This window comes from Myotis myotis, unplaced genomic scaffold (genome assembly GCF_014108235.1).
Source record: "Myotis myotis isolate mMyoMyo1 unplaced genomic scaffold, mMyoMyo1.p scaffold_m19_p_17, whole genome shotgun sequence".
NCBI classification, from domain to species: domain Eukaryota; kingdom Metazoa; phylum Chordata; class Mammalia; order Chiroptera; family Vespertilionidae; genus Myotis; species Myotis myotis.
In genome coordinates, this window is record NW_023416321.1 from 33,983,952 (window position 1) to 34,004,353 (window position 20,402).

A 20,402-nucleotide genomic window follows, 5' to 3' on the forward strand; every position below is an offset into this window, starting at 1 on the left:
CAGGACCCCTTGGGGGATGTCGGAGAGCCGGTTTCAGCCCAGCGGCAGCACGACCAGTCGCTATGACATGCACTGACCACCAGGGGGCAGAACCTCAATGCAGGAGCTGCCCCTTGGTGGTTAGTGCGCTCCCACTGGGGGAGCGCCCGCTCTGGCAGCTGCCAGGCTCACGGCTGGCCCCCTGCAGGCCTAAGCCAGCAGCCGGACATCCCCTGAGGGCTCCCAAACTGCGAGAGGGTGCAGGCCGGGCTGAGGGATCCACCCCCTCTCGAGTTCATGAATTTTGTGCACTGGGCCTCTAGTACTTAGAATAAAATTCTATTATTTTTACCCATCTAAAGGGCCTTAAAGTCCTGGTCCACAATTGACCTTCTGACCTGCCCACCCTGACTGTTTGGCTCCATCCACTCCAGCCTGCCCTAGTCAGCCTCCTTGCCTCCACACAGCTTCCCTGGGCGCAGCTGGCTTTCCTTGATGTGCACACGGCTTGCTCATTATTAGGTTTGTGCTCAACTGTCATTTCTTCAAAGATGACTCCCCAGATAACTCTAAGATATGTACCACTAGCCCCAGTCTGCTTTGTTTTTACCCTGCTTTGTTTAACTTCTATCAATTACCAGTGTCTGAAATTACTTTTCTATTCATATTCTTGTCTTTCCCTCTCAAATGGAAGCTCTGCAAGGGCAGTGGCTTCCTATGCCTTGTTCTTTCTTGTATCCCTTGTGCTTAGAACAGAATTGGCACGTAGTAGATGCTCAGTTAATAACTGTTGAATAAAGTTCAGCACTTACCAGTTATAAAACATACTGCGGAGGTGGGGGGGGCAATCTGTTTACAACAGTGATATATAGATAGAAAGATGATAGATAGATAGATAGATAGATAGATAGATAGATAGATAGATAATTATCAATAAGTAAAAAATAAGTAACGAACATGAGGTATCATTTTTCCCCTATTCAATGGGAAAAACTAATGTTGGTGAGAGTGCTAGGAAATGGGTACTGTCATTTGCCACTGGTGGAAATATAAAATTGTCTAAGCTTTCATAAGTGATGAGTCATGGATGATGTTTATCTCAACTTTCATGCATCATGAACTATGTCTCCCATTTTTTCCAATAATTACTCCCCCCGCATAATTACTTTTTAAGCCAGAAAAATCCAATCATCTTAATCTTTTCCCCCCTCTTTAAAATAAAAATTTTGTGAAGTTGATCCCAGTAGCGGATGGCCTTGTTTTGCAGTTGCCTCTTAAGAATAGTTCATCTGACCCCTGTACCGGGCTTCCCTGAGATCATGCAATGCCTGTCATTGAGAACTGTGTGCAGAATCACTCTTGTTCCGCGGCCCTGGGCTGGCTTGGGGAGCCCATCGGACATGTGGGGCTGGGGAAAATCATGCAGGCATGGCCCACCCAGTCTGAGGGGGGTGGGTCCCACAACCCTCTCCACCAAGACCCAGGTCTCCACAGACAGGGAAGCCTAACATTCCTGGGCAGATCCCCTGCCCCACCCAGCGCCTTCGCTGCCTGGGATTGAATTAAAAACAATAACAATCACAGCCACACGCGCCTTTCTCTCTCCCGTATGCAGCTGGACCTCTGAAGCCCGTTCCCTTAGACACACTCAGGCCCTGCTCTGCCCATGCCTGGTGGCCAGCCTCCTGCTCTCCTTCAGTTACTCATTTATCTGCACTTTTGTGTCTCCAGGCCACCCATCCCTCATGCCTGAGGGATTCAAAAGAACCCTGAAATTAATCTAGCTTGAACTTAACCACCTTCTTTAACTTTTCTTCTTACAGCTTAAACTTTGGAACAAATACCGAATTTCCAACATTCCATCACTGATATTCCTAGATGCCACCACCGGGAAGGTTGTGTGCAGGAATGGGCTGCTGGTGATCCGTGATGACCCAGAAGGTGAGTCCCTGGCCTGTCCGTGCCATACCCACCTCTGATCCTCTACCCTGACCTCCTTCCATTGCTGGAGAGTATGCAAATGACATACAGTTGACCCTTCAACCACATGAGGGTTAGGGGCGCCAACCCCCACACAGTGGAAAATCCATGTATAACTTTAACTCCCCCCAAAACTTAACTGCTAATAGCCTACTGTTAACCGAGAGCCTTACTGATAACATAAGCAATCAATTAACACATATTTTCTATGTTATATGTCGTATAAACTGTATTTGTACAATGAAGTAAGCTAGAGAAAATAAAATGACATTAAGAAAATCATAAAGAGCCCGGCCGGCGTGGCTCAGTGGTTGAGCATCGACCTATGAACCAGGAGGTCACGGTTCCGTTCCTGGTCAGGTCACACGCTCAGGCTGTTGGCTCCATCCCCAGTGGGGTGTGCAGGAGGCAGCTGATCAATGATTCTCTATCATCACTGATGTTTCTATCTCTTTCTCCCTCTCCTTGCCTCTCTGAAATCAACTAAAATATATTTTAAAAAAATAAAAAGAAAATCATAAAGAAAAGGGAAAAAAATCATAAGGAACAGAAATAAAATTTACAGTACTATGTGTTTTTATCAATACTGTAAGTTACATCATCAGTCTTAGGCTCTGCGGTTTATCTGTGAGTTTTCTCAAATTGCTGGTTAAAAAAAAAAAAAAATCTGCGCATAATGGACCCAGGCAGTTCACTCATGTTTTTCAGGGGTCAATTGTATATGTAAGTGGGTTTACTTGGCTAAAGAATATTGTCTTGATGTAATTATGGTTTTCTCCAGGTCATGGTTAAGGTTTTAAGGGATCAGAATGTCCCTCCTGGGAGCTTTAATTCATGGCGAAAGAGATGGAGCCGCGGAAGGGAGTCAGCTTTGAGGGCGGAGGAGCCGTTGGCAGCAGCTAGCGCTCTGGTGCTCACGGCCAATGCAGTTCCCCTGGCAAAGCCGCAGGCTCTGTGTCCTCCCCGCCTCGGTGGCGAGTGCGCCTCACTTCCTGTGCAGGCCTGGGTCTTGCTGGCCGGCTGGCTGGCCACGCGCTGGGCAGGTTGCTCTGATCAGGGTGCCCAGTGCTGTCCAACATCGGTTTCTCTCCCCTTTGCACTGGAGTCATAAGATCTTCCTCCCTCACTTATTGATCCATCCATTCAAGCCTGGTCACACATTTTCCCAGTTAAAATTGCACCTGCCTCAGAGAATCGCCCTCAGTAAAAACCAGGGCATCATAGAACCAAGTTTTTACCTTCTCAAATTTAAACACACACACGCACACACACACACACACACGCACGCACACACACACACACACACACACACACACACTACTCTGAAGCTTGTTAAAATGTCGGTCTCCCCGCTATTCTCCGCCCCCCCAAGATTTTTGGATCCATTTGTTCAGGGTGGGCTCCGCCACCTGCGTTTTCAGCCAGTCTGTGCTGCTCCCTCCCAGCCTCCCCTCACCCCAGGCAGTTTTGAGGCCATGGTCCAGGGACCACCCTGTGAGAAAACACTGTCTGTTGAGCTGGGAGCATAGTATTTGCGCTTCCTGCCTGGGGCTTAAGTGTCATCAGAATGCAGACCATCTGGGTTGAGTGGGTTTGACTCTTTCCTTTCCCTAGACTTAAATTGTTATCTCACTTGGTTCCCTGGGCCCCAACTCAAAAATTCTGGGGGCGGGGCCCTGGAGCATCACATTTTAAAATTCCCCAGTGGATTCTGAGTTGCAGTCAGAGTTGGGATGCCCTGGATCCCAGGGTGGGAAGAGAAGAAACTCATGGTTAATATCTGAAGCAGCTTCCCCAGCCTGGCTCACCACCAGTCCCCCCGGGAGTCGGTTTTGCTGTTTGGGGATGTACAGCTTCAGCCCTGGATCCTGGGATTTGGGGCATGACCTGGGCTTCTGTATTCTTCAAAACACCCCCAGCAGATGGGCCCTGTGGTCACGCAAGTTCGGAAACCATTGCCTTGAGGGTAGGTAGGACTCTGTCAGGGACGAGTCCTGCTTTTATTCCTGTGTTGTAGCTGCAGATCCTACGGGTGTTGGATGATGCAGTTGCCATGCTCTGCAGCCCCGAGGCCTCTGGGGTCAGAGGCCACACGGAAGAGTCTTAACCTTCTCCCATCTGTTGCCTGTTTCAGGTTTGGAATTCCCTTGGGGACCTAAGCCCTTCAGGGAAGTCATTGCAGGGCCCTTGCTTAGAAATAATGGGCAGTCCCTGGAGAGCAGCAGCCTGGAGGGGTCTCACGTGGGCGTCTATTTCTCCGCACACTGGGTGAGTGTTTGCTCCTCTTCAGCCCAGACAGAACGAAGCAGGGAGATCCCACCACAACCAGCTGTGATTGGCTCCTGGAGGTGTGACTGCCAGGGCATAATTTCCTGGCGCCCTTCCTTTCCCCTGTGCCCAGTGCATTGTGGTTGGTGTGCAATAGGTGCTTATTATTATGAATGATAATAGCAGCAAGAAAATGACTTCTTTTGACTGGTCTAAACAGACAGCTTTCTTAGGCCATTCTGGTGAGGCTTCTCATGGTCTCTGCGGGGGTTTGACTGCTGCCTGCTGGCCGGCTGGGAGGGGCGGGAGGAGCCTGTGCTGGATGCAGCCATCATGCTTGTTTCTGCCTCTTATGGACCAGGTCCTGCCAGCCCAGCTCTGTGTGGACCCTGCTGGCCTCCTGGTGATGGCAGGTGGCTGGGAAAGGGGACGCTGGAGGTGCAAAGTCACGCCCAGGATCCTGTTCTTGTCTTTCAGTGTCCCCCTTGCCGAAGCCTCACCCGGGTCCTGGTGGAATCCTACCGGAAGATCAAGGAGGCAGGCCAGAAATTCGAGATCATCTTTGTTAGTGCAGACAGGTAAGGTGGTGCGCAGGAACCGGTAACGTGCCTTTGTCTCACTTCTCACTTCTTACTTCTGTAGGGTAGAGCTTGGAGACTGGGATTGGGGAAAGCATAGCCGGGATTATTGGCAGCGGGACGGATGCAGGTCCCATGTACTCTGGGAATTGTCTGAAGGGAAGCGGAGAAAGCCTTGTTCTTGGTGTAAATATGTTGGTAGGTCCTAATTCAGGCTGGGGTCGTTTGAGATTAGGATGCATTTTCCTGATTTGTTCAGCTTTTTGGATTGTGGTGAAGGATATGGAGGTGGGGGTGTGGGGGAGGAGGATGGAAAGAAAAGAGCAGAGGCTAATGGATTGTGACGCCTGTCTTCGCTGGCTGTGCAGTCACCTTCCTTAGCTCCAGCCATGAACTTTGTCTGGGGCTGTCATAAAAACCAGAAGGGCAGACCTTTTCCCTGGACCATGTCGGGTCCTTTTAGCCTCAGTTTCCTCTGCCTCTTGCCCTCTCCCTGGCCTTATTCATCATGACCGTCCTACATCACAAAACTCTGCCCCAATTCAGACCGAGCCGCCAGGTGCTTCTGCCTTTGAGTGCCTGTTCACAGAAGGCTCTCTGAGAGCCAGCACATGAAGAGCATGTTGTACGCTGAAGTAGCCTTGACATCCGTGCTGTTTCATGCTGTGGTCCCTCCCCCAGCTCCCTGGCTTCCATCTCAGTGCCTGTGAGTGGGGACAAGCTTGAAGCATGCCAGGTGGAGTAATAACGTGTTTAAAGCTTTTTAAAAAATCAACTTCATCGCAGTATAATTGACATACAATGAAGTGCAGACATTTTAAGTACACAGTTCAATGCATTCTGACAAATGTGCGTACCATGCAAGCATCACAATTACAATAGAGCATTTCCAGCACTCAGAAGACTTCCCATGCCTCTCCTCGGTCAGTTCTCACCCCCACGCCCCCATTTCCAGGCACCCCTAATCTGCTTTCTTGGCTGTTGCTTGATTAGATTGGTCATTCCTGGAATTTCTTACATGTGGAATCATAGTGTCTATGATTGCTTAAAAGTGTGGTCCTGTACACACCACTCTTACTATACAAAATAGAAATGTCACAGGAAATGCAGTGTCTGAACATCTGGGCTTCTTATAAAAAAGTGTTAAGACCCAACATGAAAAGTTGGGCTGGGTGCAGTGGCTCAGTGCTTGAGCATCCACCTATGAACCAGGAGGTCACGGTTCAATTCCCGGTCAGGGCACATGCCCAGGTTGCAGGCTCGATCCCCTGTGTGGGGCATCCAGGGGGCAGCCAATCAATGATTCTCTCTCATCATTGATGTTTCGATCTCTCTCTCCCTCTCCCTTCCTCTCTGAAATCAATAAAACTATACTTTGAAAAAGGAAAGAAAAGTTGGGCATGAGTTAAACTAGGGGGATGCAGGGGAGCAGGCTGTTGAGATGGCCTGGCGTTGTGGTTTGTATCCACCAGCCCTACGGAGGCATTTGCTTCCCGGCGTACAGAGCGGGCGGAATGACCCCTCTGTGTCTGAACACGATCAGACGCCTCTGCATCTGCAGAGCCCTGGGCACGGCTGGGTGGAAGGTGGGGAGGACCCAGCGGTGGTGCACCCAGGGGTAATAGAGCCTTGTTTCCATGTGTGTCTCTGTAGGTCAGAGGACTCCTTCAAACAGTACTTCAGTGAGATGCCCTGGCTCGCCGTCCCCTACACCGACGAGGCCCGGCGGTCGCGCCTCAACCGGCTGTATGGAATCCAAGGTAGGCCTTCCCACGCCACGGCGCTGCTTGGACCTGCTCATCCGGCTCACCACGTCTTTGGCTTTGCTTTCAGAGGGAAAAGAACCTTTTTATTTCCATGAATGCTCACTTGCCTTACCATCTTCAAAATGACATGTCGTGAATTTTACATTACGTGGGTTATACTGTTTTTTAAGCAAAGTATTTTCACAGGGGAGGCAGCTACTCCTCCCCCTCACAAGCTCCCCAGTGACTTGGCCAAAACCCCATCCCCTGGGTTTTACTCTCAGACAGACCTGAGAGTAGTCTGGTTCCATCGCTCAGATGCTTTGAGCCTCAGTTTCCTCATCTGCAAAACGGGTGTGCTACATCGCTGCCACAAGACCTGGTGGGAACACTTACAGGAGAATGTATATAAAGCACCTCCCATGATTCCTGTAGCGTAATGGTGAGGGCTGCGTGGGTATCACTTTTAGGTGAGACAGTTGGTTTCCTGAGAGTGTAGCAAACTAGGACTTGGAGTATTGATCATGCTTTTCAGAAAGAATGATCATTCGTGAGGCAAACAGGGTTTTTGTTCTTTACTATGTGAATACCTCCATCCAGCCTGCACCCAGCCAGGTGTTTTCTTGGCAAAGCACTGAACTAGCCTGTGAAGAGTTGAACTCATTCTCTTTGTATCAGCAGTGCCAAAGCCTGGTTAACCCTCGACCCTCGGTGGGTACAGCTAATGTTTGCGTTCTCAGTGCCCCTTGTGTTACATGGGGAATGGGAAAAAATTAAGATTTTCCTCCAAATCCCACAGCTTATGGGGGAACTCATCTGATCCTTTAATCTTTTTCTTCACCATTTACAGTAAGCATGTATGACTTTGTTTGGAGCTAAAGTTTCAAAAAATACTTTATTTTAAATCGGTGCTTCTCAATTTCAAATGTGCATAAGAATTGTCTGGGGACCTTGGGAACGTGCAGATTCTGATTCAGTGGGTCTGGGGGGCCCACATTTTTAGGGAGTCCCAAGTGGTGCTGCTGCTGCTGTCCAGGGTATTAATAGTCTAGGTCTATTAATTTTTTTAAATCTTCACCCAAGGATATATTTATTAATTTTAGAGAGACAGGGAGAGAGAGAAAGAGGGAGGCATAGATGTGAGAGAGAAGATCAATCAGTTGCCCTCCGCATGCGCCCCCACCAGGGATTGAACCCGCAGCTTAGGCATGTGCCCTGATTGGGAATGAAACTCGCAACCTTTGGGTACATGAGACGATGCTCCAACCAACTGAGTCAACCGGCCAGAGCTACGTCTATTAATTTTTTGAGAATGTTGGGGGCTCATATCTCCTATTTATAAAAAAGATTTATCTAAAAGAGAGCAGTTCCCTTTCCAAAGAGAAGCCGAGTGACATGACTTTGTTCCCTGGTCTAGAAGGAAAAGCACCAAGTTGCTTGGGGAGCTTAAAGGAGACGTCACAGGCTTGTTTCCTCCCAGCACTCTGCTTGCAGAGAGGCTGAAAGCTCAGGTGTGCTTTGGTGGGCAGCAGAGGGTGGAATTGCTACTTCCTGGGGATAAGTAAAACTTCATCTCTTCATTCATTCATTCATTCATTCAACAAATACTTGCTGAATGACTTTGAGCAAGTTACTTAACCTCTTTTATCAGTAAAATTTGGAAGTTTCAATGTTTGGCACAGAGTCGGCACTTAATGAGTATTTAGCTGACCAGCTCAGGAAAAAAAGGGAAAATTAGATTTTACAACCTAAAAAAGATAAACTGTTGGGTGTCAAAAACCTTAAACAGCCCTGGCTGGTTTGGCTCAGTGGATAGAGCGTCGGCCTACAGACCAAAGGGTCCCAGGTTCGATTCTGGCCAACAGCACATGCCTGGGGTTGCAGGCTCGATCCCCAGTGGGGGGTATGCGGGAGGCAGCCAATCAATGATTCTCTCTCATCATTGATGTTTCTGTCTCTCTCTCCCTCTCCCTTCCTCTCTGAAATCAATAAAAACGTAATTTTTAAAAAAGCTTAAACAAAGCCAACCAACAATATTAATAGCATGCTGGCAAAGAGTCAATGTCCTTCATAGAAAAAGAGCTCTTTCCAGATACCAGTCCAAAAGAGAGAGAAAAGACAATATAGCCCTGGCCAGTTGCTCAGTGGTTAGAGCATAAGCCTGCAGGTGAAAGGGTCAAGGGTTCGATTTCCCGTCAAGAGCACATACCTCGGTTGTAGGTTCGACCCCCAACCCCAGTTGGGAACATGCAGGAGGCAACCAATTGATGTCTCTCTCTCACATTGATGTCTCTCTCTCTCTCTCTCTCTCTCTCTCTCTCTCTCTCTCTCTCTCTCTCTCCCCCTCTCCTCCCTCCCTTCCACTCTCTAAAAAAAAATTTTAAAAACCACAAAAATCAATGGAAAAAATATCCTTGGGTGAGGATTAAAAGAAAGACAATTTAGACAATAAAGATACAAGGTAGGCAATTTGTCCTATGTATAGTGTCAGAATGGATATCAAAAATATTCAGCATAATTTACTTTCATGAATTATGGATGAAAACACTGAATTTGTATATATCACATTTGCAAAGAATTCCCACCACCACCATCAAAAAAAAAAAAATCCCCAGTGTAGGGAAGAGAGCAGACTGCTGGGAATGTAAATAGGACAACCTTTCAAGAGAGCAATTGGCAGTACACAACAGAGGCCTTTAAAAAATCTATAAGGCCTTTCATTTAAAAATCCCACTTGTAGGAATTTATGCCCAGGAAATTATCCCAGAGCACCCAGCAAAGACTGAGCTTCTCTTGAGCAGTTGGTGGATTTCTGGTTTTTTGGTTATTTCTCTCATATTTGCATACTTGGAATTTCATTACGGACCATGATTCTTTCTTTGCTTCAGCCCCTAGAAAACCCAGAGCTATATTTGTCACCACTTCAGTGATTTTGCAAAACTGACCATTTCTGTGCGTGTCCTTGACCCTAGCTTCGTTTCCTCTTCATTTCTTGTGTTCCCTTCAGGGGTATATTTTCATCTGTTTTTATTAGGTTATATCATGCAATTTTTAAGACGCCTCAAATCCCTTTTGGAAAAAAAGATGGAGTAGATTTAAACGCATAGGATCCTATTTCTCAAGCGCCAGCTAGCCACTGGGACTGAGCTCAGTGGGAAATAAGAAACCAGAGGGTGGCCCAGTGCTGCCCGTGGGTGGACGAGATGAGCCTTACATTGGGAAATGACCAAAGAGCAGAGAGTACAATGATGTAGAAAGTGTTGATCAAATAAGTGCCCTTTTGTACGGCAGCTTGGAAGAGAATAGAGACTTTTCAGAGACGCATCCATTCCGCACAGTCTCTTAAGGCCCTGGCAGTGTGGGGATGGGAAGTACATTGGTGGCACTGCCCCAGAGAGTGGAGCTGGGCGCTGGGCCTCACTGAGCCACCCTGCGCCGCCTGGAGGCCTCCCCACATTTCCAGTCATGAGCCATCGGGGGGCAGGATCTCTCTCCACCATAGGGAGTTCAGTTGCGCTTTCCTAGGCCTGGGGTCCAGCGTGACGCAGGCATTCCTGGTGGTCAGTGCCAAGGCCGTGGGGTCACCGGAAGTGAAGACGGTACCTAAGGATGGTCTATATGTAATGCACAGCCTGTTTGCGGCTGGCGGTCTGCCCTCCCTGTGCTCTGTGAGATGCTGCTGAGGACCCTTTGGTGTGTGTGTGGGGGGGGGGGGGGGGCGGGGGTTGCATGGGCACAGAAGAGCAATCTAATAAGAGAGATCATGAGCTCTTCAAGAATCCAACACGAGCCCTAGCCGGTTTGGCTCAGTGGATAGAGCGTCGGCCTGCAGATTGGAAAGGTCCTAGGTTTGATTCCAGTCAAAGGCACATGCCCGGGTTGCGGGCTTGATCCCCAATAGGAGGCGTGCAGGAGGCAGCTGACCAATGATTCTCTCTCATCATTGTTGTTTCTCTCTCTCTCTCTCTCTCTCTCTCTCTCTCTCTCTCTCTCTCTCTCTCCTCTCTCTCTCTCTCTCTCTCTCTCTCTCTCTCTCTCTCTCTCTCTCTCTCCCTCCCTCCCTCCCTCCCTCCCTCTCCCTTCCTCTCTGAAATCATTAAAAAAAAAAAGAATCCAACACGAGTTTGGACACACCACTAAGGCTGGAGAGTGCCCTTCTGTGGGCCGTTGGCAGGACACACAAATGTTTAAGTAGATTAAAAAATGAAATAGACTGTTTTCTGTCTGCCTTCAGAAAGCAGAGAAGGGAACTCTCCTTTCGGATGCTCCAGCAGTCAACATGCAGATATTACAGATGGAGGAGCCTCGGCTGTAGGTGTGGCCGAGACAGCCGGAAAGTGGGTGACCACAACTGAGGAGGAAGAGAATGGAGTCTTTTCAGAGACGCATCCATTCCGCACAGTCTCTTAAGGCCCCGGCAGTGTGGGGATGAGAAGTGCATTTGTGGTCCTGACTTCAAGGAGCCCTCCTTTGAGGATCAGAAGGCTGATCTGGAGAGGCTCTGTGCCCAGGCAGTGGCGGCCGCCAGCCACGCCACAGGGAGAGAATGTGAGATTCACGAGGAGCCCCGTTCCGGCCAGGGAGCCTGCACTGCCGCCCAGCCCTGCACCTGGCCCGCCCCGCTGCTCCTCGGCTGCTGGCTCCGTGGCCCACACTCCTCTGCCATCTGCTCTAGTCTCTCTTCAGCTGGGACCTGTCTGCTTTCCCAGCTCCCCACCTCCTGCTTCCTTGCCCTCGAGGCGATAGTTTTTGGCACAGTGTTTTGTGCCGATGGCTCCTTGATCACTGATCTCTGGGACTCATTCCTGCAAGCAGCCTGTCAGACATGCCTACTGACCTTGATCTGCCTGCCTCTGGCCTTGTCAAACCAGAGATGCACTAAAGCGCAGTGAAATATGAGTATAGAAGAGCAACACAACATCCTTATCTAGGTGGCATTTAATGGGCCACAGGATGGAGGAATCCGAGTTCAGAGGAGACTTGCTTGGAACTGTTGAACCAGGAAGGCTTCCTGGAGGGGGTGGCTATGGAGCAGGGTCTTACAGAATGTGTGCGGTTTAGATAAGAGGTTTGGGACATTTCAGGACAATGGCCAGAGCAGGTTGCCCATGGTGTACTAGAAGGAGAATGGGCAATAGACTGATGATGCCATATTGTATAGAGCTTTGAACGCTATGCCGAGATCCATGGATTTGACCCTTTGGACTTTTAGAGCCTTTTGAAAAATTTTTAAAATATATTTTTATTGATTTCAGAGAGGAAGGGATAGGAAGAGAGAGATAGAAACATCAATCATGAGAGAGAATCATCGATTGGCTGCCTCCTGCATGCTCCCTACTGGGGATCGAGCCCGCAACCCGGGCATATGCCCTGAGCAGGAATCGAACCGGTGACCTCTTAGTTCCTGGGTTGATGCTCAACAACTGAGCCACACCGGCCGGGCCTTTTGAAAAAAAATTTTTTAATATATTTTATTGATTTTTTACAGAGAGGAAGGGAGAGGGATAGAGAGTTAGAAACATCGATGAGAGAGAAACATCGATCAGCTGCCTCCTGCACACCCCCAACTAGGGATGTGCCCGCAACCAAGGTACATGCCCTTGACCGGAATCGAACCCGGGACCCTTCAGTCCTCAGGCCGACACTCTATCCACTGAGCCAAACCGGTTAGGGCTAAAATTTTTGATTAAGGAGAGAACAATGCAGTAGTGACATTTAAGCTAGACTGGAAGAGAAATTCCAGAGGCCAGTTCATGGATACTTCTTTCTTTTCTTTTTTTTTTTCTTTTTTGGTAAATTTTTAAAAATTGCCTTGAGAAAGAGAGAGGAAGGGAGAATGAGAGAGGGAGAAACATTGATTCGTTGTTCCACTTATCTATGTATTTATTGGTTGGTTCTTGTATGTGCCCTGACTGGGAAGCAAACCGACAGCCTTGGTGGATAGGGACGATGCTCTAACCACCTGAGCTACCCGGCCTGGGCTAATTCTTTTTCCTTTCTTTTTCAGTTGCGGTAAAATTGGTGTATAACATGATATTAGCTTCAGGCACACAACATAGTTCGCTATTTGTATGCCGTACAAAGCAGTCACCACAATAAGTCTAGTTACCTTCCGTAACCATACAACTGACCCCTCTACCCATTTTGCCCACCCCAACCCCCTTCCCTATTGATAACCAACAGTCTGTTCTCTTTATGAGTTTTGTTGTTTGATTGTTTACTTTATTTTTCACATTCCACATCTAAGCGAAATCATATAATATCTGTCTTTGTCTCTCTGACTTAGCATAATATTCTCAAGATCCATCCATATGGTTGCAAATGGCAACCCTTCCTTCTTTTTTATGGCTGAGTGGTATTCCAGTGTGTGTGTGTGTGTGTGTGTGTGTGTGTGCACACTACATCTTTTTATTTATTTATTACTCCGTTGTCGGACACGTAGGTTGTTTTCATATCTTGGCTATCATAAATAATGCTGTATTGAACATAGGAGTGCATATCTTTTTTGAGTTAGTGTTTTGTTTTCTTCAGATAAATAGTATTTATCCATATGCTGGGTCATATGGTAGTGCTACTTTAATTTTTTTGAGGAACTTCCATACTGTTCTCCAGAGTGGCTGCACCAATTTATATTCCCACAAACAGTTATTATTCCCGGTCAGGGCACATGCTTGGGTTGTGAGCTCAATCTCCAGTAGGGGGTGTGCAGGAGGCAGCCGATCAGTGATTCTCTTTCATCATTGATGTTTCTATCTCTCTCTCCCTCTCCCTTCCTCTCTGAAATCAATAAAAATATTTTAAAAAGAAAAGAAAAAAGTGTACAGTGTGTTGAGTTGCCAGTGTTATAGTTAAAAACAGAGCAAAGTAAAGGAATGGGAAGTACAGGGTAGGATTAATGGGACCCACTTGCAAACTTAGCTAAACTCCTTTAAACATTTTAAATTGATTTATAAATTTAAATCTTAAAAAATACTTACCTGAAAGATAAAATGTCCCCAAATTCTTAAGTCTTTTAACTCTAGTAAATTAAACTTAACAAATATGGCAATTCTTAAGTTCTCCTAAATGGAGCAGTACTGTTAGTATGGTTTTAACTTAGAATCATAACCCAGAATCAGTAACACATTTTAATATTGTAACCACAGGACCAACCTATTATTCTATTGGGCCACTTTGCTTAAATGAAAACAAATGCAGAAGTTAAATACCAAATATGTCTGTCTTTCTTTCTTTTTTTTTTTTAAATAACCGGCTTTTATTTATTTATTTTTTAAGAGAGAGGGAAAGGGAGAGGGAGAAGGAGAGGGAGGGGGAAAGAGAGAAACAGCCACTCTGTTGCCTTCCACATTCACCCTGGATTAAACTCACAACCTGGGCATGTGTCCTGACTGGGAATCGAACCAGTGACCTTTCGGTGCCCAGGACAACGCTCAACCAACTGAGCCACACTGGCCAGGGCATGTGGATGTCTTGACACACAAAAAAACATTAATAAATTCACGTTTCTAAACTTAATTCTAGATCTTCCCATGTTTGAAAGATGCTCACTTATAAAGGAGATAAGTGTATCCTTCCAATGATATCCTCTTGGAAGTCTCTTCGCCGCTCATTGAGGTTGCATATGTGGATGGCCCTCGTCACAGTGCTGCTCTTTGCCCTCCAAATAGGAGTCTTCACCTTCAGAGCCCTTGTAGTTCGAGTCCCTGGTTTGGGATCCTTCCTGAATTCTTCTCTCTAGTCTTAGAAATCAGCAACTCCGCCCTAGGCTGCATGATCCCGCAATTGAATTTTGCCTTTCTTTACCTCTGAGGATATTTAAATGCCTCCAGCCTAGCTCTAAATACCTTTGAACTTGAAGGAGTTGTGTATTCTTTCATACTCTTCATAGCATCACAAACCTAAAAATTGTTCTTTATTGAACTCTGAATTTCCTGAGCTTTGCATGACCGTGGTTACAACTTCCAAAGTCATTCCACTGGTGTGTTTATAGGTATGTATGTATAGTCCACGCTGTTTTTACTCACAAGTAAAACTGAAGTCTCTGCTTCAAGGGGGCGGGGAGCAGGGAATTCATGAGGCAGAGGAGAGGGAAGAGGTGATTGCAGTCTCCGCCTCCTTCCCCTGCAGCCCCTTTCTCTTCCCCAATTTGTAGGGGTTTTTCCACACGCCAACTGGTTCTTTGATGCCGGGAGCCGGTCCATGCTTGCTGTTTCAAGGGACCTGGCATATATGGCATACTGTTCTTAATATGTTTGCTCACCTACTTGGCACTATGTGTTTTAACCAAGGTCTCCTCTCTGAGAAAGGTTGTTTCCCCAGGTAGGGATTTTCCCCTGAAGTTAGGGAGGGAATAAAACCCCTCAACTAAGTGCCAGGCGGGTAATTAATCATTTTAACTATGAACAATCATGCTGAAGCTACATAATCTTTACTCCCTGGAATGGAGATAAGAAACGCCCTAATCTTTGTAATAGAGATTGATAGGATTGGAATCAACCGGTATAAATACAGATGTAAGAAGACAGAACCTACACTCAGAACCTAGACACAGAACCTACACAGAATCTAGAGACAGAACCTAGCGAGAGAACATGGCAAAAGATCCTGGACTGAACCTGACTATAGAACATGGCAAGAGAACCTGACTAGAACTTGGTGTGACTGAACCAGGCTGGAGAACCTGGACAGAACCTGGCTGGAGAACCTAGCGAGGGAACATGGCTACAGAACCTGGCTGGAGAACCTGGAGAACCTAGCAAGAGAACATGGACACAGACCCTGGCAGGAGATCCTAAGCAGAACCTCTCTGGAGATCCAGACCAGAACTTGGCTGGAGATCCTGGCTGGAGATCCTGGCTAGGCTGCTGATCAACTGAACACTGTCTCCGCGTCATTCCTTCTTCACTGACTCCGTCTACGCCTTTGGGGACCCCTGGACCCGCTGGGGTTGGACCCCAGCACTTTGACACCCGTGTCACACACATACAGTTCAATTCAATGCAATTCAGACACCAGGTCCCTGGAGTTCGGGTCAGACCCCACAGGGCCACCTGCATCTCCCCCTCTTCAGATGCCAGTTGCAAGTCCCAGTCCTTTTGACTGACAGGCTGTAAACCAGCGTTCCTGTGGCCCGTCCTCTGCGTCAGTAATTGGCTAGAACAGCTCACAGGTTTCTGGAAAACATTTTGCTTACTGTTATTACTGGTTTATTATAAAGGATACCACTCAGGAACAACCAATGTAAGAGATGCCCTGGGCAAGGCTCCTGGGAAGGGGGTGGAGCTTCTATGCGCTCTCCAAGCACACCACCCTCCCAGCCAGCCTCCATGGAGCCACGCCAGCCTGGAAGCTCTCTGCACCTGTCACTGCGGGCTGTATGGAGGGTTCATTATATAGGCATGATTGGCTAACTCACTGGCCCTTGGTCATGAGTTCACCCTCTAGCCCTTCTCCCTCTCCAACCTGTGGGTGCTGGGAGGGTGGGGGAATTTGAAGGGGGGAGTGGAGCTGAATGTTCTAGGCTGCTAATCATGCCTTTCTGGTGACCAGCTTCCATTCTGAAGCTATTTAGGGGCCGCCCCCAGTCATCTCATTAACATACAAAAGAACACTGACCACTCCCAGATTCCAGGGGTCTTAGGATTTGGGACTAAGACCAAATACTAGAACAAAAGATGCCCCCATCACCCCTTATCACAGAGGAAATTATAAGGGTTTGGGGAGCTCTGTGCCAGAAACGGGATGAAGACCAAACATTTATTTATTATTATATTAGAAAATCCCACACACTGACCGGCCGGCGTGGCTCAGTGGCTGAGCATGACCTATGAACCAGGAGGTCAGGGTTCGATTCCCGGTCAGGGCACATGCCCGGGTTTTGGGCTCCATCCCCAGTATGGGGCATGCAGGAGGCAGCTGAACAATGATTCTCTCTCTTATCATTGATGTTTCTATCTCTCCCTCTCCCTTCCTCTCCGAAATCAATAAAAATATATATTTTTAAAAATCACGCACACACACACGCACACACACACACAGGAGTCAGCTGAGGGTCTTGCTGTTTTGAGCGCTGGACTTCAGCACCTCCTACAGGGCTGTCTGTGGGAGCGCCCCCCCTCCCTCTCTGACTGTCCTGGGCTCTCACTGCACGTCCTGTCTCCTCCTGAGGCCTTTGATGAGGGCGCTTTCACAGAGCCATGCCAGGTACATCCCCCACCACCGCCCAAGGTGAGCCACCTCCACCTGGCCTGTCTCTGTGCCTTACTCAGGCCAGTGACCTGATCTGACAGTCCCTTGTGTATGGAGGTATTTGAGGGCAGAGCATCCCTGTGTTGTCCCAACAGGCCGATGAAAATGGCTAATGCAAATAGAACTCTGACTCCCTCAGCATCTCGGGCGCCAGGCTTGGAGCGTGCCCGGATCCCCGGTGTCCCCAGCGTGCTGAAGGAGGCCTTCATCAGTGCCAGGTGTGTTTTTTTGTTGTTGTTTGGTTTTTTTAAAAATATATTTTATTGATTTTTTACAGAGAGAAAGAGAGGGACAGAGAGTCAGAAACATTGATGAGAGAGAAACATCGATCAGCTGCCTCCTGCACACCCCTCACCGGGGAATGTGCCCACAACCAAGGCCCATGCCCTTAACCGGAATCAAACCTGGGACCCCTCGGTCCACAGGCTGACGCTCCATCCACTGAGCCAAACTGGTCAGGGCAGTGCCAAGTTTGTTGAGGCGTCCACACAGGTGTGCTGGGAGAGTCTACATCTTGAGACCATCGCCCTCAAGTCCCCCTTCACAGAGCAGCGGGACCTGCCGCGGCTCACCAGGGTGGCCAGGCACAGGGCCTGCTGCTGGCGCTCAGGTCACTGGCTCCCTCAGACCTCTGGACTGAGCCCACACTGAACCAGCAGCCTTCAGCCGGCCACCTGAGTTCAGCACGGCCCTGGCATTTGGCCTCCATCCATATCCATATCCTTTATTCTAGGGGAGTAGCTGGGTTGCCCTGAGTTGGAGGGCCTCCTGACTCCCAGCGCATTTGCAGGCTGCAGGCTTTGCTGCCTGTAAGCTGTTGAAAAGGCCTTCCTAAGGAAAGGGTTTAGACACACTCGGAAAAGGCAAACCCCATTAGCAGGTGTCCAATCCCGGCTGCCAGGGAACACCGTGCCCTTTCAGGGAGGCTGAGGGCCCCTTCCCTCCTGGGCCAGGGCCCTGGCTGGTTTTGTTCCTCGCCCCTCCCCGGCCCCCAGCCTCTGGGGAAGGCAGCTGGGGCCGAGAGGGGACCTTGGCCCTGCCCCCGGGAGAGCGGACGCTTTAGGCCTGGCGGGGAGGCAGTGGTGTGAGGGCCATTCGCTCTCCCAGGACCTGTTAATCTTCCGTTTCTCTGCTGCCTGCTTGTTCTTCTGCTCTTCCTGTCTCTTTTCTTTCCCCTCCTTCGTCTTCCAGGTCCCCCCTTTCTCCTCTCTTTCCCGCCCTTTGCCCTCTTCCCTATCCCCTTCAAAAAATAGATTTGAGGCAGAATCTATTTTTTATAAAAGCGAAGCATTTGGAGACTGTAATTTTCAGCCAGTGGAGGGTGAGGGGCCAGCGCTGGTGTGTTTTGTAGACAGAGCTCCGTGTGAAGAGGGCTCAGTGTGCAGAGGGCTGGTGCCCGTTATCTGGAGCTGCCCGTGGACCGTGGGGGGAGCCACGGATCCGGGGGAGCTGGACCCAGGGATCCAGGGGGATCTGGCCATGGACCCGGGGAGCAGGAGGAGCTGGCCCCGTGGGCAGAGGCTGGGGGCTGCCTTGGGACCTAGTAAGCAGCTTCTGTGCTCTGTTCTGTTTGTCTTGCTTTATTGTGAGCACATAAAGAAACAGGAAAGGACAAGGAATAATGTAACAAGCACCGCCTGGGATTGACATTTTTGCTTCAGGTATTTCAAATATAAAGGAACGGGAGCGCTGACCCAGACAGGGGTGGGCTTCCTTTCACTCCTCTGCGTGCCTTCTCCTTCCGCACCCCCCACCCCCCACCACCACCGGGGGCAGCTCTACCGTAGCTTTAATGTGTTATCTTCATAATATGTTTTCATACTTAACAGCATATATGTGAGTCCATGAATAATAGATAGCCTGCTGGGTGTGTTTTAGAAGCATACTTAAACGCTGACATGGTGTGGTATCATTCTGCAACTTGCTTTTCTGGTTTAACGTTATGTTCCAAGAAGTGTTTCATTGTACGGCTGTGCCATGGTTTATTTATCTGTCCCACTGCTCGTGGGTACTTGGTTGTTCCTGGCTTTTCTGTATTTCAAGAACATCACCATCCATGTGTTCGTGTCTGTCTCCTTCACAGGCACGTGCCCAAGCAGCTTTCGGGCCTCCCGGCCACGTTCAACTAGGCCCAGACCCACACCTTGGAAATCCTTGGGTTTCTCTGAGCTTCAACATACAAACCAGCTGCCTCCTTCCTCTCCATAGCGCTCTCAGCAAAGGCAAGCTTTAGGGGAGCCAGGAGGGATGGAATCACCCCACCCCTACCGCCCTTGGGTCCTCATTTGGTTTTTATTTTATGTCCATACATTTATCATAGCACCGTTTAAGGAGACTGAAACGTATCTGCATTCCTGCCTCGCCAGCACAACTGTTTTCACTTTCTGAGTCCCTCTTGGTCCCTGTCCACATGCATACTCACCCATAGTTGTTTCTGTACGTGGTGTATCCTGCACTTCTGTGGAACAGTACATTACAAAGATGTCCCGTCTTGCCACAGTCTTCACAATGACCATGTCCGTGGTTGCACGATATCGTACCTGCCCATGCGCCCCGACCTGCTCTTCTGTCGCGGGGTCTGCTTTCCTCCCCTTTCTCTTCCCGGCTCCCACAGTCTTTGAGCGATTACTCCCAGCCCCCTCAGATCATCTAGAAGCAGAGAAAGAAAGCTCCCTGGGCTACAGCCTGCCCGGTTTCTCTACCCCAGACGTCCCAGCCACTGCTACCTCCTTCAAAACTCCCTCTTTCCGCCTGGCCAGTGTTGGTCAGGGTTAAGTGTCGACCTATGAACCAGGAGGTCATGGTTCGATTCCCGGTCAGGGCACATGCCCAGGTTGTGGGCTCGATCCCCAGTGGGGGGCTGTGCAAGAGGCAGCCATCAATGATTCTCTCTTATCATTGATGTTTCTCTCTCTCCCTTCCTCTCTGAGATAAAAACAATATCCTTAAAAAAGCCCCTCTTACATTGGCGGTAGAAAAGCAACCAAGCCGCCGGATGGGGTAGCCTTAGTGCGCGTGGCTTAAGAGTGTTTTAAATACGAAGAGGCTCCTTCCTGGAGGAAACAGGTTGGAGGGGCTTCCTGGGCCTTGTTCTTCCTTCTTTGGGTTTGGAGGGAGACGGTCAGGGCGATTCTTGGGCACCGCTTGTGGTCCAGCACAGCTCCCAGGGCAGGGGCTTGGGGCTGAAGCCCTGTCTAGGAGTGTGGCGTGTTCTACGCCCGGAAGTTAAGCTTAGGATGCTGTAAGTAAAAGATGCCAACCCCAGGCAGAGGCCCACGGTTCCTGGACCGCGGGCTCGGTGCTGATGCTGTCGCTGTCTTCTGTTTCTTTAGCTGGCCCCTCCAGCTGGCGTGGAGGTTTCTGTTTCTCCTATTAGAGTGAGGCACCAGTCTTCTGTACCGCTGCCTTCTCATGAGCCAAATAATCAATTTAGGGCTGATAAAAAAAATAGTGACGCCCTAACCGGTTTGGATCAATGGACAGAGCGTCGGCCTGCGGACTGAAAGGTCCCAGGTTGGATTCCGGTCAAGGGCATGTACCTTGGTTGTGGGCACATCCCCAGTAGGAGGTGTGCAGGAAGCAGCTGATTGATGTGTCTCTCTCA

At 48.9% G+C, this 20,402-nt stretch overlaps 1 protein-coding gene across 2 annotated transcripts in view; it reads left to right on the plus strand.

The window, feature by feature from the left end:
* Window positions 1–20,402, plus strand: part of NXN (nucleoredoxin) — a 149,238-nt gene that overhangs the window by 117,390 nt on the left and 11,446 nt on the right. For both annotated transcript variants that reach the window (XM_036340917.1, XM_036340915.1), the window contains exons 2-5: window positions 1,803–1,920; window positions 4,094–4,227; window positions 4,705–4,805; window positions 6,459–6,565. In XM_036340917.1, the coding sequence (XP_036196810.1) occupies window positions 1,803–1,920; window positions 4,094–4,227; window positions 4,705–4,805; window positions 6,459–6,565 (460 nt within the window). The remainder of the gene's footprint in view (window positions 1–1,802; window positions 1,921–4,093; window positions 4,228–4,704; window positions 4,806–6,458; window positions 6,566–20,402) is intronic.